Source organism: Pseudopipra pipra, chromosome 1 (assembly GCF_036250125.1).
Source record: "Pseudopipra pipra isolate bDixPip1 chromosome 1, bDixPip1.hap1, whole genome shotgun sequence".
NCBI classification, from domain to species: Eukaryota; Metazoa; Chordata; class Aves; order Passeriformes; family Pipridae; genus Pseudopipra; species Pseudopipra pipra.
The window spans coordinates 84,061,183-84,088,147 of NC_087549.1; the positions used below are offsets into that span (position 1 = coordinate 84,061,183).

At 43.0% G+C, this 26,965-nt stretch overlaps 1 protein-coding gene across 1 annotated transcript in view; it reads left to right on the forward strand.

Moving 5' to 3' along the window:
* Nucleotides 1-281: 281 nt before the first annotated feature.
* The window catches only part of PHLPP1 (PH domain and leucine rich repeat protein phosphatase 1), a 133,727-nt gene continuing 107,043 nt past the window's right edge, over nucleotides 282-26,965 (forward strand). The window contains exon 1 of the mRNA XM_064662643.1: nucleotides 282-1,862. Within this exon, the coding sequence (XP_064518713.1) occupies nucleotides 506-1,862 (1,357 nt within the window). The 5' untranslated portion in view covers nucleotides 282-505. The remainder of the gene's footprint in view (nucleotides 1,863-26,965) is intronic.

Sequence of the window (26,965 nt, forward strand, 5' to 3'; positions counted from 1 at the left end):
CCGGCGCGGCCCACGGAGGAGTCGGGAAGGCGGCCGGCGGGAAGCCACGGGACTGCCGGGACTTGCGGCCGGTTCGGGACTACAGCTCCCAGCAGACCCCGCGCAGCGCCGGCACTACCCCGCTCCCGCCCCTCCCGAGGCCAGCCGGGAATCACGCCGTGTGTTTATCGGCCAGGCCCCGCCCCGCCGCGCGAGCGGTGGCGTCACCCTCGCGAGCCTCCCTCGCTCCCTGTCGGCTGATTAATATTCATGAGCCGCGCGCGCGCGGGGAGCGGCGGACGGCGGCGGGATCACACGCTCCTTCCCTGCCTCCCTCCCTCCCTAATGGCGCTGGCGACAGCCAGGCAGCGGGGCTGAGCCGGGCACCGGCGGAATGCTCCCCGCTGCTGCTACGTAATCCCACCCCCCTGGGACGCGGCGCCGCGCTCCGCTCGGCCCCCCCCGCGCCGCGCCGAGCGGCGCTCCCAGCAGGGCGGCGGCGGCGGCATCCCCGGCCCCGCGGGCGATGGAGCCCGCGCAGCAGCGAGCGGCAGAAGCCCCGGCGGCGGCGGCGGGAAGCGGGCCCGGGGAAGCGGAGAGCGGCTCTCCGGGCAGGAGAAGCCAGGCGGAGAGCGGCGCGGAGCCGTCGGGCGGCGGCGGGCAGCTGGACGGCAAAGCGGCCGGCGGCCCGCGGCGGAGGCGAGGGGGAGCCGGCGGCTTCGCTCCCCCCGCGGCGCTGGCGGCCAGCGGGACTCCGGCGGCCCCCGGCGGGGCCGGCAGCGCCAACTCCCTGCTCCTGCGGCGGGGGAGGCTGAAGAGGAACCTCTCCGCCGCCGCCCCCTTGCCCGCCGGCGCCCCGGCGCCCTCGCTGGGCACCCGCAGCTTGGACAGGAAGGCGCTGCTGCTGCTGAAGCCGCCCCGGCAGCTGCAGCCCCTACAGCCCCCGGAGCGGGACTGGGTGCGGCGGGACCTGCAGCGGGGCTGCGTCCACGTCTACGAGCGGCACATGAACTGCTACCTGCGCCCGGTGCTCTGCACCCTAGAGACCACGGCGGCTGAAGTGGCCGCCCGGCTGCAGCAGCTCGGCCACCGGGGCGGCAGCAGTGTGGTGCGAGTGCTGGGCAAAGCGGGCGCGCCGCCGCCGCAGCCCCTGCCCGAGCCGCCGGCGGGCCCCGCCGAGGCGCCGCCCGAGCCTGCGGCCGAGGGGCTGCGGCCGCCGCCGGAGGAGAGGCCGAGGAGCCGGCGGGGTACCCGGAGCGGGCTGTCCGGAGGAGGCTGCAGGGAAACGGCGCGGCCCGACCGGCTGCCGCTGGGCAGCGGCGCCGAGGAGAGCGACTTGGCCGGCGGCCGGCCGAGCCCGGCGCCCTCCGACCTCAGCCCCGGGGCGCCGCCGGCCGAACTGTACCTTGCGGGGCCGCCGCTCTCCTGCCCCTCCCTCCTGGGGGAGCTGGGGCCGGCAGGCTCCGACACCGAGAGCTTCAGCCCCAGCGCCGAGAGCGTCTCTGACCGGCTGGACCCCTACAGCAGCGGCGGTGGCGGCGGCTCGTCCTCCTCGGAGGAGCTGGAGGTGGAGCCGGCACCCCCCGACGGGGTGGAAGAAACAGGTGCGGGGCCGGGCCGGTGCCCCCCCTGCCCGGGGGAGCTGCCCCCGGGGCGGGCAGGGGGGGTGCCGGCGGGCGCGGCCGGCGGGAGGGAGCCGCCGGCGGGGCCTCCTGCCCTGTACGTGCAGCTCCACGGGGAGACCAGCCGGCGGCTGGAGGCCCACGAGAAGCCGCTGCAGATCCAGAACGACTACCTCTCCCAGCTGGGCTTTCGGGACCTGTGGCGGGTGCAGGAGGAGGGCATGGACTCGGAGACCGGCTGCCTCATCCGCTTCTATGCCGGTGAGTGGGGCGGGGGGGGGGGCGGCGGTGGGGAAGGGGCAGGAGCCGCGCCCCGGCTGCTGGCGCGGCGAACGCGGGGCGTCAGGGCGACTGGGCACTGCCCCTCCGCCAGGGCTGGCCTGGGGCTGTCGCCCCTCACGGGGAAGGTGGCCTGGGGCCGTCCCTTCTCACCGCCCGCGGGTGTCGCCGCGCCGGGGAGGGGCCGTGCGGCGGCGGGAAGCGCTGCCCCGAGCCGGCTGCCGGGAGAAGCCGCAGTGTCAGCGGCGCTCAGGCTGCCCCAGCGCTGTGCCCGGGGCAGCCTCCCCTCCCTTCAGAGCCTGGGTAATGGAGGTCGCGCGTGTGTTGTTTTCCCGTTCCCAGCAGCGGCACTGGGCGTTCGAGGTTAAATCAGCCTTAATCTACTGCTTTCCCTAGTGACGAGGAATTGCATCGCTGCCGCTGCCGGGCACGGGAGGTCGAAGGCTGTTCCAAGTGTTTGCGGGATGCCGGCGGATCGCTCACGGCTTAGTTGAGCTGTGTGCTCCCTCTGGAGAGCGCCGAGCCCGCCCTGTCATAGCGGAGCGGAGGGCACGGCCGGCCCGTCCCTGAAGGGGGAAGCCCCGCGCAGTTTTGCCCCTGCAGGAGGTTCCAGCAGCGCAGGGCGCGCAGATGCCTGAGCTGAGAGCCGTGCGTTCCTGCAAACACAATACTGCGCTTGGCTTTCCGCGTTGTTGCTACTTGCGATCAGTTTTCCCCGTTTGTTAGAGTACTGGGACTTCACTGAGAGGCTGAGGCAGTAAGCGAGGAAAGTAGGGAAGCACAGGTCATATCCTTTGGAAACGGGATGGTCAAAACCTTTATAATGAAAAGGGAGAAGCTTTTTAATGAAGCTTTGCTGTAACGACCTACAGTACAGAGTATTGGGTGGAAAAGTTAGCTCCCACGTTGTAATTATGCGACCTTCTGCGGTTTTAGAGAGGTTTAAAAATACCTGGTGTGTCAGTTGAATTGGTTTGTGTAAAATACTTGTTGTAATCTTGGCACTCCTTGGGTTTTAACTGTCCCGTCCATCTCTTCAGATAGGAGAAATTTTTTAATGACCATGTAAACATTCAAATACCTAGTAAGCTTTTCTGTGAAATAGGTAAATGTGATATCCAGAGATGAGGTCATGCAAGCAAAATAGAAAATGCCATCCATCCCCTTGCTGGGTTGGCTGAGCAGAGTGGTCCTTCAATGAACCGTGAGAATTCAGTGCTTTAACTCTGAAAAATACAGATATTCTTTTCTCGAGTGAATTCCGCTGAATGTCAAATAGAGTTGGTAATGGTGGGGTGGGAAGGAGAGCAGTATGCTGGATAAGTGCCCTTTATTCAGAAGAGAATGTGGGAGTGGTGACAAGTGGTCAATTCAGCTTTTCTTCAGATTTTTTGGATTGTACAATGACCCCAACATAACGAGTGCAGAAGCAATATTTGTTCAAGGAATTGACAGAAATAGGTTAGATACATTTGGGTTAGAAAGTAGCTTAAAATACTCTTTTTCAGATGAGGATTGGGGTCTTTTGTGTTTCTCTGCTGTGCTGTTGAGGATGGAAGTCAGCAGATCATGCTGGGAGGGATGTTGCTTCCTTTATTTCCAGTCCCACCATTAAATGGGGATGCACACACATGTTTTAAATTGGGACAGCTGTGTGGCTCCTTTTCCAACAGGATGTGTTCTAAAGAAAACACAACTGGGAAACATAGTGAAGTCTTGCACACAGTTAAGACTGTTTGCATGTAGATCTAATGCATTAAATGATTAATTATACATGCTAAGCAAGGATGTTCCAACTCTGTTTTATTTCCATGTCTCAACTTGATTGCTAACATAGCTCATACATTTTTAGACTTCCTTGTACAGAACTGCCAGATAGGAGAGTATTTCTGTGAGCACATATAGGATCAAATTAATGCAAATTTCTTGTGCAAGTTCATATGCTAAGAAGTATGCCTCTGTACTTCAAAAGTAAAGTGTTTTTTGAAATCCTTATCTCTTTGAGGGGATCTGTGATCAACATGTAAAACACCTGTGATCAGGTGCTTGTAACAGAAAGGTTGCAGCACCTAATGTACCAGACCAGCCAAAAACAGCTAAGGAAATATTACTGACATGTAATCATACCGATTTTATGTAACTGTCTTGGCAAGTTATCTCTGCTTCCTTATTTTATACACACACCCCAAAGATGAAAGGAAGGGAAGGAGAGACACTTAAAAAGATGACACACTACATTACACTGGAAAGAGGAGTGGTTTCTTTGGCCCCAAAGTTAGGTGTTTTGCTTAGGAGAAGTACTTTTCTAATAAATGATCCTCCAGAATCATACCCTAAGGAAAGCTTTAAAACAGTGATTTCCTGTTTGCCTGGGACTTCGTTGGTTTAAGCGGCCTGGCTTGTCCCAATGGATAGAGAACCGCTAGCATCTCTATCCCTGTAATTTCCTGCGAGCTGTCTCAGTAGGATTTGGTGATCCTGGTCTTATACTGATGGGAAATGGCATAAACCTAGGTTGGATTTATGGCATCGCTTCTAAAAAGAATTCTTTCACCAAATCCCCTTGGAGTGGGGAGAGAAGAAGAGAGCACACTGATGACTTTGGGGCTTTTTTAGTTCTGTAAAGTGACAGTTTTAAGACTGGAATATTCTGTACTGAAACTTAACATTACAAATTCCAAATAAAATGGTACAGCCAATAATTTTAGTGATTGCTGTAGGCTGGGAATTTCGCCTGTGGTGGAATCTGGAAAGTACAGATTAAAAAAATAGTTTTCAGAAGAACTGCAGAGAATCAGATTTTTTCTCTATGACAAAACAGCTTTCTTAATAAGTAGCATTTACATTCTGTAAATGAAATATCTGATCTTTTGAAAGCCCTCAAAACCAAAATGGGACACTAGGAAGGTAAAAGTGCTTCCTCTATGTTGCCTTGGTTTGTTTCAGAATGTGGTTAGTGCGTGTTTATTCTGGTGTCTCCTCTCATTTTCTTCCTTAACAGTGTGAATGTGGTTGATTTGACTCTAAGCATTAAACCAATAACACCATTGCTGAAACAAAATCCCCTACAGCTTTAAGGGGCTGATCCTACTCCCTGTAACATCAATTTGAGCAAAACTGGGCATTAGTGACTGGTCATGCATGTCAACTTTTCTCTCTGTTGAAATCTATCTTAACAAAAGATACTGTCCTTAAAGTTTGAAATACTTAATCTCTATTTAAAAGGATATGGTTAAATAGCTTTCTGCTGAGATACTGTGTTATTGAGTTATGGAACTGTATAAGAATCCATAGTGCAATTACAGTCATGATATTGTCACTGGGAGACCGATTAGGTCAGACTTACTAAACTATTCCTTAAGCCATAAGAATGGCTGTGATCCAGGAGACTTCTTGCAAACAAGTTATAGTATTCCTTATTGGTCTATAAAAATAATTGTGGTCCTAGTGGCCTTGACTTCTCTATCATTTGCATGTAGAAGGGAAAATAGACTAATACACCAATCTCATAATTTAAAAACTGCGAAATTGCTTATTGGTTTTGAGACTTTAGATCAAAAATAAGCATGGAATTATATGCAGGACTGTGTTCTGCAGCATCTGCATGTCAAGGAGTATGAGTAACCCGATCCTGGTCTTGAAGACTGCAGTAGTACAATGGGTGTTTGAGGCTTTTTTGTTTTACTACTGAAAGGTGATTTTGTTTCTGATTCTGGCACTTAGCCACTTTTAAATTCTCTCCTCCTTTGCATGACACAGGGCTTCTGCACCTGCTGGTGTCATCAAATATATCACTTTTTAAGTAGATGATCGCCTATAGGCAGAATACTAAGAAATGCCAGATGTCATTAGGGGTGTTAATTTTGCATCTGGCTGTCGGATTTTATTTGGGGAAGAGATCCTTTTGCCTCGTGTGGCCTTTCAGAAAGCTGTGAGGAAAAATGAGTCCAGTTTGGTCTTATAGTACATTATAAGAAATGTTGTTCTGTCTAGTATGAATATAAGAGTGGGAAGATCTAGTGTCAGGATCAGTTGCAGTGATCTAAACAATTGTGTTTGCTTGTCTTCTTTAAAAGAAGCACACCTTGTAGTTGGAGTCGTACTAAAACTTCCATCTGTATGGATGGAAACATGGTTTTAGATGCTTACTCTTAACGTGAAAGCACTGTAGGCCTGGCAGTGCAGAGTTTTGTGGAATATGATGCATTGAATTCCTGGCTGCTTGTTGGGCTACTTGATGAATAACTCAGTTCAGCTATTTAATACATTGATAAATTTGATTTAAAGGTGACTAAGTGCCATTTCAAGGGAGGAAAGCATGCCGAAGACAGACCTGCTTCTTACCTGAGGGTGGGAGAACAGCTGTGCCCTAAAGAGCTGCTTGTGGAGCATTGACTTGGTTCTGACATCCAATATCTTGTTTAACATCAAAAGAACTAATTCACATTAATGTGAATGGATGTTTTTTTACAGGTATGATTGGACAAGAGAGTTCTCTGTGAATTTGTTAAAACCAAACAGAAAAACAACCTCTGCCTAGGGATGCCATGATCCTGATTTTTTTTTTCTTCCTAATATGACTTGGATATACATTTTTACCTTGTAATCATTTGTATGTTGGCATCTGCTGCAAAGAGAAGTAATACCTTAAACTTGCCCCTTTGGGAAACTCTCACATTTCTGTTACATAGCATGTTTAAATCCAAGCTTGATCCTTGTCGGAACCAAAGTAATGACATTTCTAGTCCTGTTCTGTAGGAAAGGTTAAAATGGCTGCAGTGCCTCTGGTTGGCTCCACCTGTTCATGTGCATGGCCCTCGTCTTATCTCCTGTTGGAATGGGGTCTTTCTAAGGTAGACAGCTTTCAGGAGGGCTCTGAGGGCACAGCAGCCTCTCCTCCTGTGCAGGAGGAGCCGTGCAGATAATGCTGGAATGCTGGTGCAGCCGCAGCTGAGCTTTGGTATGTGACAGCTGTTAAGTACAATGGTTTTTGCAACTTTTAAATTCTCTTGTACTCCTGGCTAGCATCCATAACTTAAGTATGTGTGAAGTACCAACACGGGAGACTTTAGTGTGATGTACATAACAGTTACTATATATACACTAAATATGTAGTACCTAAATTAGTGAATCCAGGAGCTGAATTTCTTCACTGATACGGCACAGACTGCAACATCCCCTTTCCCCTCTCCATTTTGACACTATCCCTCTTTCATTTCTTACCCGTTATTTCTGGTAATTTTTGAAACTGTGCATAAACATCTCCTTGATGATGGAATTGCTGATATACCTAAAAGTCTTCTGCAGTCAAAACATCCATCTGTTCTGTTAGGACACTGACAGGCTGCTGTGCATCTAAAGCACAGCAGTTCTTGGGAGGTACTGCTTAATAGTACAAAGAGAGATTTATTCGAACCAGTGTTAGCAACTGGTTAACTACCAAAACCTACTTCTTAGGTTTATAAAACAATGTAAAGAGAGATTTCTTTGTTATCTAAGTGATCCTCTGGAAAAGAGACAAGTATAAGACAACCTGCCCGAGCAGGTTGGTTTGAAAAATATATGCATACAGAATTCCATAGAATAGAAGTTTACGGATGGAAATCCTGGAGAGTGCTACTTGTTACACTCTCCTTTTTAATTTGGAGGGAACCTGTACTTCACATGCTTCTAGCTTCATTTCCCTCTGCGTTTAAGGGGTGATATTTTGAATAACTGTTTAAGCTATTAGTACCTTGATTTAGGGGGAAAAAAGAAAAAGAAACCAAAGACTGACCTATTTGCCTTGGACAGTAGATGCAAAGATAGTTTGATTTAGTCTTCAGTGTTTCATTATTTCACTGCTTATGGAATGGGGCACACTGGCATTTTAGATCAGATAAATGTGCTTGCGTACTTGTTTTCAGCTTCCCTTGAGTCAATTCGATTGCTCTATTTACAACTTGTGCTCAAATGAGGATTTGCGCTTTGGGAAGCTGTATATCTGGAGTAGCCCTGTAATAACTTTATTCTTTAACTCAGAGAACTGAATGTTGCATTTACCTTTGAGGTTTTGTTGGTAAAATATTTTTGTGTGTGCAGATGGAGCAGATTTCGATGCTTAGAGTCAGTTGCAGTTTCTGTGGAGAAAATAACTCAAGTAAAAAGAATGGGGTGGGATGTACCAAAATATCTTCAGGTTTGTAAGCTTTGCTGTCTTGGCCATGCTATTCCAACATAGTTTTTCCTTCTCAGAAAGTTTAGGATAAGCACCAACCTTCGTAAACAACTATAAAGTTTTAAACTCACTGAAAAATGAGTGTGTCTTAACTTCTTCTAGATTTGACTCTTAAGACAGGAATTCTGAAACATTAAGCTCTTCACAGGATGTTTAAGAAACTTACAGGAGGACAATGGTCCTCATTTTAAATATAAGCAATAATATCTTGCTTATTAAAATCATCTGAGAGGTTGGAAGCCTTAGGTAAAATTGCAACTGCATGGTAATGTCAGACTTGTGTATAGGTTTGAGGTAGTTAAGCTCTATACATTTTGTCAGAAAATTTCTGTGAAAATTCTAGAACTCTAATGCCTTCATTTATTCTTTGTATAACTTTTGTTCTTAAGTGGTAGCTGCAGCATTACCTTTTTGTCAAGAAAAATTTGTACATTTTTCACTAGAAAATAACATGTATTAGTTGTAGATTCGTTATTTTTTCCGATTAGGCTGGCATTTATCCACTGTGGTATCTTAACATAGATATGGTTTTCCAAAAATAACTTCTGGCAAATTCTAATTGAACATTTTCCCACTGATTACTGTTATATATTGAAACCATCTTAAGTATTGGAGAATTTTAAACTTAAGTATTATTATTTATGATATATTTTAGTTAAGTCTTTATTTTTTATCTTATGTCTGCTATATGGTAAAATGTTACATGTAAAGAATAGACATCACTTGCCGTTTGGAATGCAGCAGCTGTCGTAACAGCACAGAGGGATGTATGTGGGTTGTAAATGAATAAAAACATTGTGTCCTGCTGAAATTCCAATTAGGATTTCAGAGAGGCAAAATTAATAGTAGAACTAGTTTTCTGTGGTGTCTGTGCTGACACACCCACTGTGGTGTTTGCTTTTTTAAAAAAGGTCCTGGCAGTAATCAGCCTTTGGAGTCTTGTCTGTAAGTCACCATGGATGTGGTCACCATGGCTGTCTGTACCCTCTGCCACTGTCACATAGAATCATTTAATTACATAAGTTGATAGTCCAAATTCTTTATGCCAGTTGCCAGAACCAGAATTCCTATTGCTTCCCTGCTTAGCTAACTAGCTAGTCCTGACACTTGGGGTGTGATGGCTGAGACTTTCTGCTCCTGTGGATGTGGTTAAATATGTGGAAGAATGGGAATGATGCAGAATTTCTTGGGGGTTTTTGTGCCCTCCTTCCTTCTTCATCACCCTATTATTTAGGGGACAAAAATTGTTCTTTGGAGAACATTGCATTTAAAAATGACAACTGTTATATTAGGAAGAAAGACCTCCTGGAGTGAAGAGTCATTTAATTTCACGACATAGCATACTATTCTTTGAAGCTTTTTCTGTCGATGGGGAAGTAAAATTTCTTCCAGCTGGCTTTGACTTATTTGGAGGGATGCTGAAAATACTCATTGCTCAACTAACTGTGTGTTCCTCTATTTGACAGCTAAGAATAGCTATTTACATATTGATGCAAAATACTGAGTTTCAGGGGATTTTTCTCTCCAGTTTTATCTAGCTTGGAAGGAAAAAGAAATTGTGGAAATGGAGAAGATTTTTAGAGCTTAACATTTTTTTTGTCCCTCTGGAGGGTATTAATTGTACCTGGTCTTGTGCAGTGGCAACGGGAATCTTCAACTTCACAAGGCTCTGGATTGTAGTCATAATTTTCAAAACCCCATAATAGCCACTTGAACTGGTTCCTCTCATCTGCAAGTGCTCCAGATGCCATGCCAACTTATTTAAATAAAGACAAAACAATGGGCCTTGGTCCAAGGGGTAACGAGGAGCTGGAATGCCTTTGAAGTTCAGGACCCTGGGCTGTAGGTGTGATTTACATAAACCTCATTATGTAATCTGAATGCAGTTTCTCTTCTTGTTTGTTCGATTTATGAAGCTTTGTGTCCAAAGAGAAAGAGATAGTAAGACCTGTAATTAAGATAAGTAGCAGGCCACTCCTTTCCTGAATGCTTGCTCTGGTGAGGAGAGGATTGTGGATGCAGCATTAAGGGTAGAACAAAACCTGTGATTCAGGCACCTTCAGTAGATGAGAATAATACCGACTCTTTTCCTTTGAAAAAGCTGCATGCTTCTTTAAACAATAACTATGACTAGCTCAAACTATTATTTGCTTTAATATAAATGATACAGAAAAATTTAAAGTTCTTACTAGGAACAATTTTGCTTTTATATAAGCCTTAGATGGACTCTATCTAAGTAGCTCTCCGTTTCAAAGCTGCCTTGAAACTTGTATGTTTCTAAGTGGACAGTGAGTTTTCTGATCAGAATTGTGTATAATGACGTTTTGTTGTTGTCAATCAAACACTTGCCTTGTCTTACTGTCGGACCCTTTCCAGCCTTTTCCTTATAGCAGATAATAAGTAGTAGCACTGGCTTTGTAGTAAGACTCTTACAAGCAGCAAAGCTAACTTACGTGTGTGATCTGCTTGCTCTTTACATTATTGGTCAGATCCTCCAGTGACTTCTTATCATGAGTTATTTTATGATTACTGACTCAGATTCATAGAATTGTTAAGGTTCGAGAAGACCTCTAAGGTCATTGAGTCCAACCTTTGATCAAACACTTCCATGCCGGCTAAACACTAAGTGCCATGTCCAGTCACTTCTTGAACACTTCAGGGATGGTGGGTGTCTCCACCACTGCCTTGGGCAGCCTGTTCCAATGGCTGGCCACCTGTTCAGTGAAGAAGCTCTTTCTGATGTCCAACTTGAACATGTTGGTGCAGCTTGAGGCTATGTTCTCTTGTCCTGTTGCCAACTTCCTGAAGGAGGAGGCTGACCCCCACCTTGCTACCAGCCCCCTTTCAGGTAGTTGTAGAGAGTGGGTCTCCCCTGAGCCTTCTTTTCTCCAGGCTAAACAACCCTAATACCCTCAACAGCTCCTCATAAAACTTGTGCTCCAGACCCTTCACCAGTTTTGTTGCCCTTCTCTGGACAAGCTCCAGCACCTCAATGTCTTTCTTGTAGTGCGGGGCCCAGAACTGGATACAGGACTCGAGGTGCGGCCTCACCGATGCTGAGTACAGGAGGATGATCACTGCCCTGGTCCTGCTGGCCACACTATTTCCAGTAAAATCCAGGATGCCATTGGCCTTCTTGACCACTGCTGGCTCTCATTCAAGCACCCTCAGGTCCTTTTCTGCTGGGCAGCTTTCCAGCCACTGTTCTCCAAGCCTGTATGCATGGGGTTGTTATGAGACAAGTACAGGACTAGTAAGTAAAGGAGGAATATGTTTTTCCTTCTACCGTGTGTTACTTAGTGGGACAGACAGACCTCTAGGGGACATCAGTCTTGGTGAGCAGTCAGTTATGAGACTTACTAGGTTGTCTCAGAGATAATTATTGTGTGTCACTATTGACTTTCTGCATCTTCGTCTATTTGCTTGCTTGCTATAAAGCTTATCTGTTGCAATAAAGAAGTTGATGACAAGAACTGTTATGAATGAAGTGATGGAACATCTGGAAGAAGGGTAGCATGGATAATGAACGGAAGTTAATAGGCTAGGAGCTCTTGGTTTCTTCTGGTACCAGTATTATGTGGCCACAAACAGGAAAGTAAGATAGTTTACAGGTTGCAAATGGGATGTGTCTCAAAGTGAAGTTAATCACATATGTATGGGAGATGCAATTTAACATTTCAGAAATACCAACAGGAGCTTGTTGAAAGCTGTGTAATATGTAATTATATGAAATTATTTCCAAGCTGAGGACTTTTAATATATTGGTTTGGTAATAAGTGTGGAGCTTATAGTATGATTGTGTGGATTAAAAAGTCATTAGTTAGAATCAGACCTGAGTTTATATCCTTGCAGAGCAAGCAGTTAACCTTTTTGTCTTGGATGTCCTAGCTAATAAAAGAAAGGATTGGCTGAGAATTGGAATCTAAATTGTTCGAAGTGTTCAAGTTTTGTGAAGTTGCTGTGGATGTGTCTTATCTTTTTTTATTAGTTTTTTTGGGGGGGGGGTGTTGTTTGGTGAAAAACATATCCCTTGTTTGTATCAATTAAATTAGAGCCTGTAGTCTGTATGTTTCCTGTGAATAAACAGAAGATTAATGTGATACATTTCAGACTACTAAATACAGAAAGTGTTTCCGTTTCACGACTTCTGGAACAATGTTATCATCTGTATAAGCCTATTCATCCTTACTAAGATTAGGCTGTAGCACTGAGAACTGCTCGGTTTGTATCTCTTTAATCTTCTTAATCAAATGACAACTTTAATTCCTGCTAATATAAGAAGAGTATATTAAATTATTTTACTTAATTTTGCTTTACAGATTAAATCTTGGATATGTCTTTTGTAAGAAAAATGTTTCAGGATGTTTCTTTTCTGAATCCATGTGATGAAACATCCTGGTTTATTTTGCAACTTGTAGCTTTTGCCTTTGTAATTAAAACCTAGAATTAAAATGTATTAATCAGTATTGCAAGATATTGTACTACAGAGATTAAGACACTTTGTAGCCAGCAGTGGACTAAGTCATATTCCTCTGTCAGTGTCAGAGTGTTGGGAGAAAACAATCTACTAGAGCCTGAGGTATATATGATATTTAATTTGCAACAGTATGTGAGGTGTGATCTTTTGTATAGTGCTCCACTGGAGTGTGAGCAGTTTCGGCACCTCTTGCTGCTTCAGTTCTGTGTCAATAGGAGATGTATTTTGAGTTCCTGGCAAATAACTGATACTACTTACTTACACTGCTGAAATGGGGGAATGCAGATTTGTCACCTTAGTTGTAAGAACAGCACTGTCTTTAGAGTGTCAGGAGATTGCAAACCATAGATCCACTGTAGATCCTTTTAGCCTAGGATATGTAGCTAGACTCTTCCCCCCCCCCTTCTTTTTCCTTCTTTTTTTTCCTTTTTCCCTGTTTGTCTTTTTTTGTGTGGTTTTTTTTTTTTCTTTTCTGTTTTTCCTTTTTGGCTCCCCCCCTTTCCTTCCTTTTTCTGTTTTTGGATGTTCTTGGCTGCATTTACCAGTTCACCTATTTTGTACAGTTTTAGTCCTCTTATTGAAGAACTTAAGATGTTCTTCAATGTGTGTGTATCAGCAGGCCTCTTTGTGTGTTCCTTTCCCCCCACCCCCTGTTTCTATAAGGCTGTGTATCAAACAGCACCACTGCATAACTTGTGGAGAAGAGTGTTCTAGCATGGCTAACGCATGGCTGCAAAAATGAGTAAGTTTCTCTCCAGAAAGTCACAGCACATGGCTACAAAAGATTCAATAAATTGCTGTCTGCATGTCAACAATGTAGAATCAGGCAGCAGTCAAAAGAGAGAAAAGAACAGAGCTTTAAAGCAGTTTAAGGTGTATTGTATTACAGGGGAAAAAAAATTGATGGTTGGTTGGTTGGTTTGTTTAAATAAAAGGTCCTGTGTCACTTGTATGTTCTTCATCCAGCAGACCCTTTTAAGAGGCAAAGATCATGGCCTGGATAATGTTCTCAAATGCATGTCTAGTAGAAGAATCTGTAAACTGGTTATGAAAGAAAGAAAAAAGGCTAATTTTGGATAGTAAGAATTATGACTGACAGTAGAAGAAGTCATACTGTTATAGCCTTTGAACCTAAAATTGGATGTACTAATTCTTTAGTGTTAGATTGATTTGTAAACAGTGGTATTACATGCAGCACGTCCGTAAAGCTTATGCTTTTTAGGAATGTATACAGCAAACATGGAGGAGATTCAACATTTGGCACTGCTCTTGCTTGCTGTCACCAGCTAAGCTAGACATGATCAACTAGTCAAGTCGAATGAAACACATAGTTTTCAGTCATTGTCCTTCCTGAATTATGACAGAAAGTTCTGCTAAGGACTGTGCTACCAGGAAAGTCTAGTCTACTCTTGTAACCCTGAAAAAGGATGGATTCCTGGTAGGCAGGCTCTGGGAACTCAGCGTGCAGACTTCTGTTCGGAAGAGGATTGCTTACCAACATATGAAGTTTAATGGCTCAAATGCCAGATTCTGCATCTGGAAAGTGGCAACCCTGGATGCACATACAAACTAGGGAATGAGAGGCTGGAGATAGCCCTACAGAAAGAGATCTGGGGATCTTGATCAATGGCGAGTTGAATGAGTCAGCAGTGTGCCCTGGCAGCCAAAAGGGCTAACAATATTCTGGGGTGCATTAGGCAAAGCATTGCCAGCCAGTCAAGGGAGGTGATTGTCCCACTCTGCTCTGCACTGGTGCGGCCTCACCTTGAATATTGTGGCAGTTTTGGGCACCACAATTTAAGATAGATATTAAGCTATTACGAGTCCAAAGGAGGGCCACGAAGATAGTGAAGGGTCTAGAGGAGAGGCTGTGTGAGGAGCAGCTGAGGTCACTTGGTGTGTTCAGCCTGGAGAAGAGAAGACTGAGGGGAGACCACATTGCAGTCTGCAGCTTCCTTGTGAGGGGAGGAGGAGAGGCAGACATTGGTCTCTTCTATATGATGACCAGTGATAGAACCCGAGGGAATGGCCTGAAGCTGTGTCGGGGAGGTGTTGGCTGGATGTTAGGAAACCACCAGAGAGTGGTTGGGCACTGGAACAGGCTCCCCAGGGAAGTAGTCACAGCACCGAGCCTGCTGGAGTTCAAGAAATGCTTGGACAACACTCTCAGGCACATGGAGTGATTCTTGAGGCTGTCCTGTGCAGGGCCAGGAGTTGGACTTTGATAGTCCTTGTGGGTTCCTTCCAATTCTGTATTATATGACTCTATATGTAGTTGGCACTGGTGAATGCAAGACAGCTGTAATTTTGGTCAGGATGCACTGTTCCTGCACCTGTGTGTTATCTTCATTCTCTGATGTTCTTAACCATGTTGCTGTTGCTGAATTGCCTTTCCAGATGTGCTATTGTTACTTCAGGTTTGTTCTGTTGCTGTGCATGTTGGCAAACCTTAATCAAAGATGGTATTTGACCATCTTTGTAGCTCTTCAGTAGCTCTTTTGGCCATTGTTCCTTGGTACTATGGGTTTTTCATTGCACTGGCGTTTCTCACATTCAGATTTCACTCTTGCTCATATCCACTAAGTTTTCTAAACGTATAGGGGAAGGGATATACTGAGTTGAAGATCCTTGGAGCCCTTCTCTGAAGACATAGCTATACCACTTTGCAGCAAACCATGTAGTTGTTAAAAGATGGTTGGAGACTAGTATCTGTATCTAACCTTCAACCTAATGCAGATGCTGTCCATACCAAAACAAATGCTGTGGCATACAGTTAATACCCACTAACCTTTCTGAAGCAGAAATGTGTGAATATAGAGGTGCCTTCATCCATAGCAGGGAAATAGTGCAATATCCTTATTTCTCTAATGAAAGACTAGACAAACCTTGTCTTATCATTTATACATAAACATCCTGTTCTGTCTTTTTGGATTCTCTTGAGCATTTTCTTCTCTGCACTGGAGTTACTGTTGTCCTTTTGGCAACTCTTGCTTAGAGAATACATCCCTGTGGGACTGTCTGCAGACAGGCACACCTGGCGGCTTCGCTCTGAATGTGAATATTTGTTTACTTCCTTCTTCTTGTTGAAAAGCATGGTGGTAGCTAGTTATAGGCCTCACTAAGCAATATCGCCATGGCCACTACTCTAAGCATTTCACTGTGATTTGACTGGAGGGAGGAGTGTCACCTTTCTGGCAAGGCAGAAGGATGAGATGCTGATATCAGTAAATGTGTCACGTGTACCAGCCTGAGTTCTCAAATCGTAAGCACAGCTAGCTGAACTGTGAAAATGAGTACACGGTGCTGTGGATCACTTCGATCTTTCCCTCTGTGTTCTATTCTCACCCTGTCCATTTTCTTGTGTGCATGTGAGGCTGTTGAGAGATTTGGTGAGCAGTGGTGAGCAGCAGAGTCCTCAATAAGAGAAAGCTGCTCTGATTTTGTTTCCTGATAATCTGTAAGGCAAATTGCAGAGTGCCTGTTCCTTGATAGTTATAAAGGGAAGGAAGGTAGCTTGTGATTGGAAAAAAGGTAGAATTTATGTCATCTCACTGTTTACTGGCAGTTGTTACTCTTATTAATGTATATGCTTTAAGTTTCCTTGAAGGCACTTGAAGTGAAAAGAAGATTTGAATGCTGACGTATGAATTCATCTAGTCAGGGGTTGAAGGTACAGGGATAAATACAGTTGTATCGTGTTTGCAAGTGTCACGAGTCTCCTGGTTAATGAAGAGCAAAGGTAAAAAACCTCATGTGGTAAAGAAGCATATCTTGTCTCAAACTAGCTGGTGAGGACTCTTGCCTGCAGGTCGAGCAGTGCTCTGCCATCACCGGCAGCTCTGCTGGACGCTGGCAGAAGCATGGTGGTGACATCACCCTGAGGAGAGGGGGAAGGCTAGGCAGAGTCACTGGAGCTGCTTGTTCTGCGCAGGCACTCGGGAAAGGGTTTCTTTCGTATGCTGTCTAATAGATTCAGCCTTTTATTTTATAATATAATTAAATAACCAAGCCTTTGTGAGGCTCCTGAATTCCTTTAATTTAGCGGCAGCACAGAAGCTGAATTCAGAGCATTCATGGGCCTGTACTATCTCCCTGACTACTTGCCAGCTCTATTCATGCTGTTCTGAGTGCAGGAAGTTCTCACATTCATTCAGGGTTGGGGGGGTGGGGGTGGAAGGCGTTGTGTGGTTGGCTTTTTTTTTTTTTGTAAGCAAGGGAAATGGTTATAAGGAAAATTCTTCAGCGATTCCCTGGGACCCATTTACCAACTGTTAATCTGTGAGTAAATAATGGGAACAGTTTATACACTTGGCAGCTCTTGAGAAAGAGCAAAGAATCATGAGAAGTTCACAGTCCACAGCCTCGAGATAGCTGAATACTTTGGTATGTTAGGATTTGTCTGAACAGGGATAGATCAGTACTTTTTTGTTAGCACATGTAATCTTATATATTCTGAAGTATCGAGTTTGATGAGGAAAACTTCATGCTGGTGTGTGGTAGCTGGCTGCTTATATTTAACTTGCTCAAGTTAAATAATTCCTTTTCTACTTGAGTTTTAACGCTCCAGCCAATATGTTCATCTTTTACAGACTGTTACTGACGCTCTCTGAAGGAGGGGATGAGGAAGTGTATATGTTGTCTGATGAGGGGAAAGCTGGTAACAGTGGCTTTCCTTTGGTTAAAGGGAAGGGTAGAGATAGATAAGACAAGAAGGTGAAACAAAACTGAGAAAAGAATGACTAAATTAAAGTGAGTATTCAGGAACTACAAAATACTTTGCAAATTTAAGCATTCATTTCACTTCCCAGGAACTGTCCCAGACCTCTAATCTGTGGTATCTAATCTTTATAGCTAGATACCACAGTGATAGACATCACTAACTTGTGTAAAGTGCATTGGAAAAGGGAAAGTGGCTTCTTGATGTGAGTTTTCTCCTGCTACAGCTGAGCTGTTGTGGAAAACACACAGCTATCTAGGGTGAGTACAGCAGGTATTGGGCAAATTGCCATTTTCACCAAAGCAAACAGAATTGGGGTAGTAGAGACCCTCCTGCAGAGCTCGTGTTTGCTTGTTAACTTCTGCCTCTGACTTGTCTGTTGCAAAATGAAGAGAGAAATGCTTGACAGGACAGTGGGTATACATGATTTGGTAACTGAATGGGCAGATTTTTGAGTTTCATTCCTTTCTTTTTTAATTTCTATAAGGAAAAGCATTGCGCTTATACTCTGTCAGCGAGTATTTGGGTTCTTTTTGCCCTTTTCTCTTTCCATCCTCCAGCTTTCAAGTTTTAGAAATCAGTCTGAATTCCTCTTCATGAGATTGTTTTGAGTGAAGTAGTTTTCTTTAGGTGTCATTGTTTCTGGATCATGGTCTGTTAAGAACATTTAGGTATGGATTATGGCACGTTACCACGCGTGCAACTGTGAAAGTAATGACAAGTGTCTGGGTTGTTCTAGGAAAAACAAGGAAGCAAGGAGTGTAAAATTTCTGCTGCCTGGTAGCCTCTTCATATTACTTTTTTTTTCCCTTTTCCAACTTTAGAACTATGAGTTTTGACTTCTGTTTTCTATTACAAGTACTGGTGCTGAATATCCATGGCAGCTTTTTCCTTTTAGAACAGCTTACCATTTTAAGCTCTAAAAGTACTGTGGCAGCTTTACTTTTTACAGATTTATATTAAAAACCTTCTGCTTGCCTGTATGTGTAAAATTATATCTTATATATAAGTTTTCAATCTCTTCAGAGTTTAGAAGTTCACTACTTAAACTTATTTTGTGAACCCAATTTCATAATAAGAATAAAAAATGCATGGAAGCACAGATTTGCTTTCAAGGTTGGTTTTCTGGTATTTTTTTTAACAGCTTGTGAAAGTCTTTAGCAAAATGAAGATAAATAGCATCAGCTATTCCACACGTTCTGAAGTAGTGGAGGAGGGGAGTGTGTCAGTTGAGAGGAGGTTTACAAGTTAAAACTTCTGTTGCCAGGCAGTCCAAGAAGTGAGTTGGCATCACTTGAAAATGAGTGCAAATTATGGCTTGCTGTTGGAGCAGGGTGGACAATGAAGAAAAAAGGAGCATGAAGAGAATCTTGACTATTTTGAAATTAGTTTGTTTCACCTTCCAGAATACAGAATATTAAAGATGAGATTACTGTCTTTGAAAGTCTAACAGTATTGTGAGTAAGAAAAGAGCTGGGCTACATAGAAAGTGTAATTCCCATCCTTTATTATTATAGCATGTTATGGTGAGTTAATGACTTCTGTTACAAAATGGGGTGTTTGAACGTGTGGTTATACTATTGCTCCTCCTAGCTGCAAGAGTTGTGAGTTGATGAATGCTCAAGAGTCAGCCGTCCTGCTGTAGTGCCAAGTCTTTTTGTTTAGATTCTGGCTTATATAAGCAAGTTGAGCACTTGCCATGAGATGCTTTGTGCAAGATGCTATCACCTGAAAGTACCACTCTCCATAGGATTGTGTTGTTCCCTCTGCCTTTATAATGTGGTGTTAGGGACCTATCACACAGGTGATAAGTCAAAGGCTTACTGGGTGGATGAGCTTTATATATAGAAACCATCTTTGTTTTTATTGAAAGCCGCTTCTTGCACGTCTCCTTTCCTCACCAACAGTGATGTAGGATTTGCTCTGCTGAAACATACACCTTTGTAAGATTAAACTTGTCAGTGTGCGTGTGTTTAGCAGAATGTTGTAAGATAGTAATTAATGCTGTAGCCATCATGTGAACGGAAAATATTTCTGCAAACATGTCTATATGCCTAGATACTTAAGAGGATAAAATTAGGCTTTGGAATTTCCCTCTGGTCCTGTTTAACTTAGCTAGCTCTTAGACACACTTTTATTATGGTGATAATGGTTATCTGCCTTTGTTTCACTTTTAATGTGAATGTTGCACTGTCTTTTGCAAGAGCGTAACATGCAAAGCAGTAGCAGTTGGGGCAAATCAGGACAGTCAGATGGAGGTTGTGTTATGTTCTGTCACCTGGCAAGCTTCTGTCATTTCTTCAGTTTCCTTGAGCGTTTAAAAACTGTTGTAGTTGTTGTATAGCACCTTTCTTGAAAATATTTTAATATTTCTACTTCAAACCCTAGCAGTTGGAAACTATAGGCATATATTCATTCACAGGTCTTTGGTGTTTGCATTTTGAGTATAAAAGGCACTGATTTAGCTGAGACTCAGAATTCCTGTGGGATTCATATGTCCATACAGGATAAAATTTACTGTATAATCTTACTGATACAACAGTATGGTGTTGTTCTTTTGGCCCACATATTTTTGTGGGGGAAAAAAATGATTTAGGAAGGCTTTAGGCTAGATGGCAAAAGTTGTGGCACCTGGTCCTTTCCCCTCCATATTGCTGAAAATTGTGAAAAACGTTTTTTTAGTGTACACATTTCTTCCACAGTTTTTATATTAAGACTGTAGATACAAATGGTGAATTGCTTTTTTCTTCTGCCCTTTCATTTTGTTGTTTCATCTCTAGCAGTAAGCATTTCCAAAAATAAAAAAGAGGTAATGCTATCTTCTTGAGCAATTGAATAGTAGAAAAAAATGAGGTGACATAGTAGAGTTTTTTGATGGCTGCCTATGAGAGAGGAAACATGATGGTTTGACTGAGCAGTGGCAGCCACAAGCAAGGTAGATTCCAGATGGTGTTGGTAAAGCATGAGTGTGATGAGAGAATAGTCTCTATAGGCTATGCGTGGTGTTCAACTCCGCTGCAAATGTAAGCACTGAAATCCTTTGTCCCAAGAGTGCTTGAGTGCAAAGTTCATTCTGTACTGAAGCTTTTCACCCAATCTATCTATGATGTGTCTTTCTGCATCTGGTACAAGGATTCCTGCAAGCCACAGGAATATTAACAAAAAGCTGACTTCCTTGCTGCACATGAAAAGGTGGAAGCACGTTGTTCCTCAGCTGCCTTGCTCTTTGCAACAAGCAACCTTTGCATTGGGGGAATGTCTGTGTGTCATGTTCAGTGCTTCTGCCTGTTGCATCAGGGCTCCTGCTGCCCCTGAGCTTTCCTCAGGCTTCTCCTGTCTGTAGCACATCCAGAAAGCCATGGACTTTTGCCCTTCTGTTGGGAGTTCTGTCTTGGCAGCTGGATGTTTTCAAGGTGGAGATTTTCCTTTTCTGTGGTATGACTTTGATGTTATGGAAAGTCACAAGAGCAGCAGCCTTTTGCTTTCTGCAGTGCTGCAAGCAGCAGCATTCATTTCTCTTCCGAGGAAACCTTCCAACAAACTGGCTGGGCATGATGCTGTGCTATCACACAGTTATCTAAAGCAGTCAAGCATTCTTCCATTTTATGTGACTGGACTGTCTGTCTGGAGCTGCATTCGGGTTGTGAGTATTAACACGGATGTTTGATGTGGCCCTAATGTTGGAACATATAATAGCTTGCATTAGCAAGTTGCTAGGCTAAATCATCCAAAACTTCTGTGGCCACAAATCCCTTGTTTTATTAAAACCTCCTGTTAGCTTGTAATCTGGTTGCAAGAAATCATTGGAGCATTTTTCCAGAGTCTTAATTTGCTGAGGAATCAAGTTGTTGCTTGAAGGACTCAGCTCTTCCTTTTCCTTGAATTCTTCCTGAAAAGAAAAAAAATTCAGAATTTAAAGATTCTAAATGTAAAAGTTAGAAGAAAAAATAGAGGTAGTGGGAGGGGTGTTTGAAAGGTGGAACTTGCTTTCAGTCCCTACTAAAATGGAAAGAAAATAAGTTGTCATTTAACATCTTTAGCTTTAAGCTTTGTTTCTGACTGGCTTCATAACTAGACTAGGTAAACACTACCAATCAAGTGTGTTGCTCTAATTTTTGTACACTTTAAACTTTAATCAGACTTCAGAGCGTTGCTTTCAAGCTCAGAGGCAATTATCTAAATGACTGAGATTAAATATTTGTGATTTTTTTGGCTGTGTATACTTTCTACTGCATAAAAAAAAATGCAGTCATAGGCAAGACCATTGCTGTTGTAGTGGTTTTAGGGGCAGACAAGAGGGCATGCAGAGAGCAAATATAGAATTTCCCGAGGGGCGAGGCAGTGCAGGCTGCTCTGCCACTCCATTGCTCTATTGCCTCTTAAAAATTAGTGATTGTTAATTAGTGTGGAAGAACAGAGAATCCATTTTTTTAATAAAGCAGATTGTTTTACAGCAAGGGAAGGGTTCTTGATTGGTGGTTTGTTATGTGCTGTCCTGAACCACTGTTCTTGGAGGCTCTGGGGAGTCTGTCACTACATGCACAGCTTCAGGGAAATCTGACCCTTGACTGCCAAAGGGCTGCTCTGGGATGAATGTAAATGAAATCCGTTTCCTTTCAAGGGATTTCTGTACTGAAGACAACACTATTACATTTCTTCTAGAAAGCTCCCTGAAGGAGCTGCTTTTGTAAGTCCTGGGTTTAGGTGGAGCTTTGTGCTCAACTCTTCTGGATCTGCTTTAAAAGGAGAACATACTGTCTTGCTCTTACTAGGCTGCTGGGCATAGTTAACTAAAATGTATGTAATCTGTGCCATGAAGTATCTTGTTACTGTTATTTCTTTCAGCCTGTAGAAATAAGTGGAAATGGGATAAACCTTTTGAAAGAAGGAATCTTGCTTTGTCTGAGTGTGTGGGTGTTTGTAGCCACACTGGCTTGTTTTTACTGTGATGTATGTGACATTTCTGTGCTCTGTTAGTATAGTCTTTTTTACTCCTTGCTGTGGACTAATGTGCAGTACTTTTTTTCAGTATTAGCCAATCTTTGTAATGGATTAATTTTGTTCTGATGAATTTTTGTTTGGTTGGTTTTGTTTTTTTTTTTTTTTTTTAAATTTTTTCTTCAGTTGCAATAACAAGGCCTTGCTTTGGCATCACCTAGAAATCATGCCTGTTGAGCTCAGTGCAGTTGATCTTACATGTTTGCACGGGCCTAATGCTGCTCACTAGGAAATGCTACTTTACCGGGTTGCCTTCCATAGACAAGTTGTTCCATCCTAATATCTGTAAGACACTGAGTCTGAAAAGCATGTTTTTGAGGGTCAGATCTGTAGGGTTCAGGAGACAGTGCTTCTTATCATCTCCTTTTTGCCCTGTTGGCACTCGGGGCCTACAGAAGAGTCTTAAAATAAGGTAATGAATGTCGGTACCATTACCTGTGCCTCTGGACATCTGTTGTATAGCTGAACAAGGACTAGTGCTGTCTAACTGTGTATTCCTGTGCATGTGCATTTTGTTATTAGAAAGGTTTTTTTATGATGGTCACTGCAAAACCAGATGGTAGTGATGTGACATTGTTTTTAAAACATCTTAAAAATCCTACTTTTGAAGTATCTAAAGCAAGGAGTTTGCCTGTATCTGTAGCAGTTGTTGAATTCTCACAGGCTTCTAACTTAAGCCTTTTTAAAAATAAATGTGTAAATATTTACATGATACCTTTTTTTCAGTGAGTATCCTCCCAGAACTCCTGCTGCATACAATCCAATCCACATATTACAGGCTGTATATTGAACCTGTGCTGTTATTCTGTATTAAGTGTGATAATAATGTAATTTTAGCACTAATAAAAGCTTCAAACTCCAGTGGCTTTCACCTTTGTTTATTAAAATGTCTGGATGCTGAAAATAGACAAGTTGCATGCAGTTCAGTGACCAGCTCTTGTAGGGATACAAAGGGACAAAGCTAGAACAAAAAATTCATAGTGTCTTTGCTTCTTGAAGTTTGAGACCCTTCTGTCCTTTTTGTATAGGAATCATAAATATGTGTATAAAGGCTGCACATATAAAACTTGCTTTCTGAAACAAAGGGAACTGCATCAGTATGATGAGTAAAAGAAACGTCTTCCTAGTTTTAAGAAACTCGTGAAGGGAAAAACTGATCTTCTCTTTCCTTTTCCTTCCAGGTGCTGGGTTGTCACCTTGCAAAGAAAGTTTGCAAGTTGTAGAATTGGTATTTTGAAATATGTTTAACTCTGCAGAAAGCTTTCTTACTACAGAGTATTGTATAATGTATTACAGCTAAAGAAAACATTTTCAAAATTCTTAAATGTCAATTAAAATTCCCCAATAGTGATGTGCAAGAATTTGAAGTAGAGAAGATTGCACTTCTGAACACAAAAATTGAAGGTTAAGCCTGGATGCCCTAACTTGCTTAACTTTTAAAGACTTAAGCTCCAGGCATAAACAAAACAGTCCATCCTGCTATTCTCCAAAGTAACACTCGGTGCAGATTAGAGAATTGCTTTAGGGTAGCTTGCACAGTAGTGGTAGTATCATGTTGACATATCTACTGGCATCCCCTCAATCCAGAGGTCGGTAGAAAAGATTAAAAAGTCGGAGAAATTGGTATGATATAAGAAGGTTGATTAAGACTGAGCATTTTCCACTGGTACTTGGTTTTTTTCACTCGGTTTCTCCACTGTGCAGCTGGCCAAAATGTTGGGAGGAAGTTCTTTTGCTTTGTAGAGTGTGCTTGTTTTTCCTGGGAGATCCTTTGAAAGACAGGCTCTTCTGGCCTGCCTTGCTGACAAAGCAAGCGGAGCACCAGCTAGAAAACTGCTGGGCGGGAAGAAGTCTGTTAGATCTTTTGGAGTTCCATGTTTCAGCTAGGTGTCTGGGTAGTATTTGTAGCATGGGGATTTTTTTGGGGGGGGGGGGTGGGGTGGAGGAGGGGTTGTTAAAAGAGCCTTATTTTGGACAGTACTGCCTTACTGGGGTTTATCTAAAATTCATCAGCTTTGTGTGAGTTGACCAGTTACTAAATAGCCTTACCGTATAAAAGAACTATGTGACCCCTTTTGCAGCAGTGTTGTTGACATGCAGATGAAATGCTCACACAGAGAGTTGACTTCCAGAACAGAACGTGTTGGCTGTAAAAAGCAGATTTTAAAACACAAATTAAAACCAGATGATTGTTATACTAATCAGATGTGCTTGCTTAAATTTAAGACAGATGTATTAGCAGAAATTTAAGAAGATCCTTTTTCTGTCTGCATTGTTGTGGTACTTACATGAGCACTGTTGAACATGTTCTGTGCTGTGTCTTCTCCCAGAATCATTGCTAAAGAGTCTACTTGGCTAGCAGGGCAACAGGGTAGCTTGGGCATCTATTTTAATAGGAGGATTGTGTGTATTCAGGTACTGTTTTGGAAGAAGGTGGGTTGGTTTGTTTGAATTTTTGGAGCAATGCTTTATCACCTTCCTTGAAATTCACCATCAGACTATATCCAAAATGAATTAGTGGCTGTTATCTGTTTGTTCTTACAGTAAGATTCTAATGCTAAGAGGGAAACATGTTTAAGCATAAAGATGTGTTTGGGGAGGGGGGGAGAAAAAGGGAGGAAAGAAAAAGTGCTTGTCCCTTTTTCCTCATTGATCTCCATGATGAGCTCTATTTCTAGAAGGAAGTGCTCTCCTAAGGCAGTTATTGGTCAAGGTGTTTGTGTATAACAGGGGAAAAGAAACATGTTGTACTGATCCCCTCAAAAGTACTGTACTGCATATACTGCAGTTCTGTTTCCTCATGGGATGTGGGTGATCATAGAAAAGGAATGCTTCAAGTAATTGAGTAAGGAATTTAGAAAGTTGGTGGGGAGTTACTTTAGATGCTAGCAAAATGGATTTGATATAAACCTAAATGCTTGAAGTTGAATACAATCCAAAACTCAGTGCTTTCATCCCATCTAACACAATGTTGTTTCAGCCATCTCTGAACTGTGAACTGAAATGTAAGCAAAATAAATGTGGTTTGACTCTGTAAGTGAGCGGGGTTTTTTTAGGGGTATGTCTATCTCAAAGTTTCTCAACTACTTGTAATGAGATTTTCAGAATTAGCCTGCCTGGAGAGAAATGAGCTGTGCAGGAGAAAAGAAGTAGTTAGATTTTGCATATTATACTCTCCCATAGATGCTAACATCCTCTCTCAGTGCTGCACCACTTCTTAGCATTTAAGATCTTTCCTATTTAAAACCATGATTCTGAAGTCTTTTCTCCTGGAGAAGAAATGAATGTGATGTTATTCTACTGTCAGTGGGATGAGTTCCACCCCGTTAAATGTGGCTTCAGAGGTGTCTGCCAGGGTGTTCCACCTACAGGCTTCTTGAATAAGCTGGAGTCTGCTTTCATGTATTCTAGATACCTACTCTCCTTCCTCACTCCCTTTGGGATCTTGAGGTCCAGTGTTTCATGATCACCATAAGCACAGTTGCTGTTGACTGCTATAAGCCAAGTCAGCTCCTCTTTAGTCAACAACAGATAAAGCTGTAAAAGATAAGAATATGTATACTGAAACTTCCCTGAAGTAACTGAACCTGGGAAGTCAGATTTTATATCTGAGTTCTTTTGTGGGTGTTTCCAATATTCCTGTTTAAAGAAACAGCTCTGAGAGCAAATGCTCAAATTTTCTTGCAGAATACTTCTCTTTAACTTATAGCTACTGTTGTAGATTTACCACATGCATTTAATAGTTCACTTCTGCTCTGTTTCTTTTTGCTATAATTGCAGGAAGTAATTGGTGGCTAATTTCATGTTTTGCTTACTCCTCTGTCCAGTGTCCCTCAGTGTTGTTTTGGTTTCTTCTACAGTGTCTAAGGCCATTGAGGTGTACCATAACTGTGCTGGGAGGGAAAACTGAGTGACTTCTTGAAATTTAGTAATAGAGGAGGAAAACACCCTGCCACTGTATTTGTCATAGAATGGGTAAAATTATGTGTGTGTGTGTGTGCGCGTGTGTATATATGTAAGAGCAAAAATACAAGTATAAAACTACAATGTTAAAATCGGGTGGGTTTGGTTTCCTTACTAATGCTTAGGTCTCTGACCTTTTTGAGGTACCCAGGAACACATAATTCTTCTGTTGCTGCAGAGACAGCCTTTTATGATAAGTAAGTTATGTAGGTAATGAGGATCTTGGAATACTTTGGATGTTAGACTTACACTGAGGGTACCTCGAGTCCTCTTCTGTAGGAAAAGGGAGCAGAGGTTCATTTTCAAAAATACTTCTATAGCTGTTAATAATACTTTGTGGTTTCTGAATTTTATTTTATTCTGGTTTTATGTGGTTTATTTACTTTGGTTTACCTTTTTTATCTAGGTGTCTCCTATGTGTAGATGTTAATGGCAGGTGTTTTGTATTTGGCAGTAAACCTCTCTCTAATGAGGCTCTTGAATTTTTGTTCAAAGGTGCAGTAGAGTGAAATACATTTTATTGTATTTTTTTTTTTCCTGCTGGACTCATTTGGTGCATAAAACGTTATCCTTTGTTACCCATGTGACAGAGCAGGTGTGTCCTTGAGGCTGTCAGCTCAGGTGTAGACTCAGAAATGTTTCTGACTGGTTTCTGAATTTCTGTTGCATTCATAAAAGATGATTTCAAGTGGGAAGAAATTAATTGGTGGATG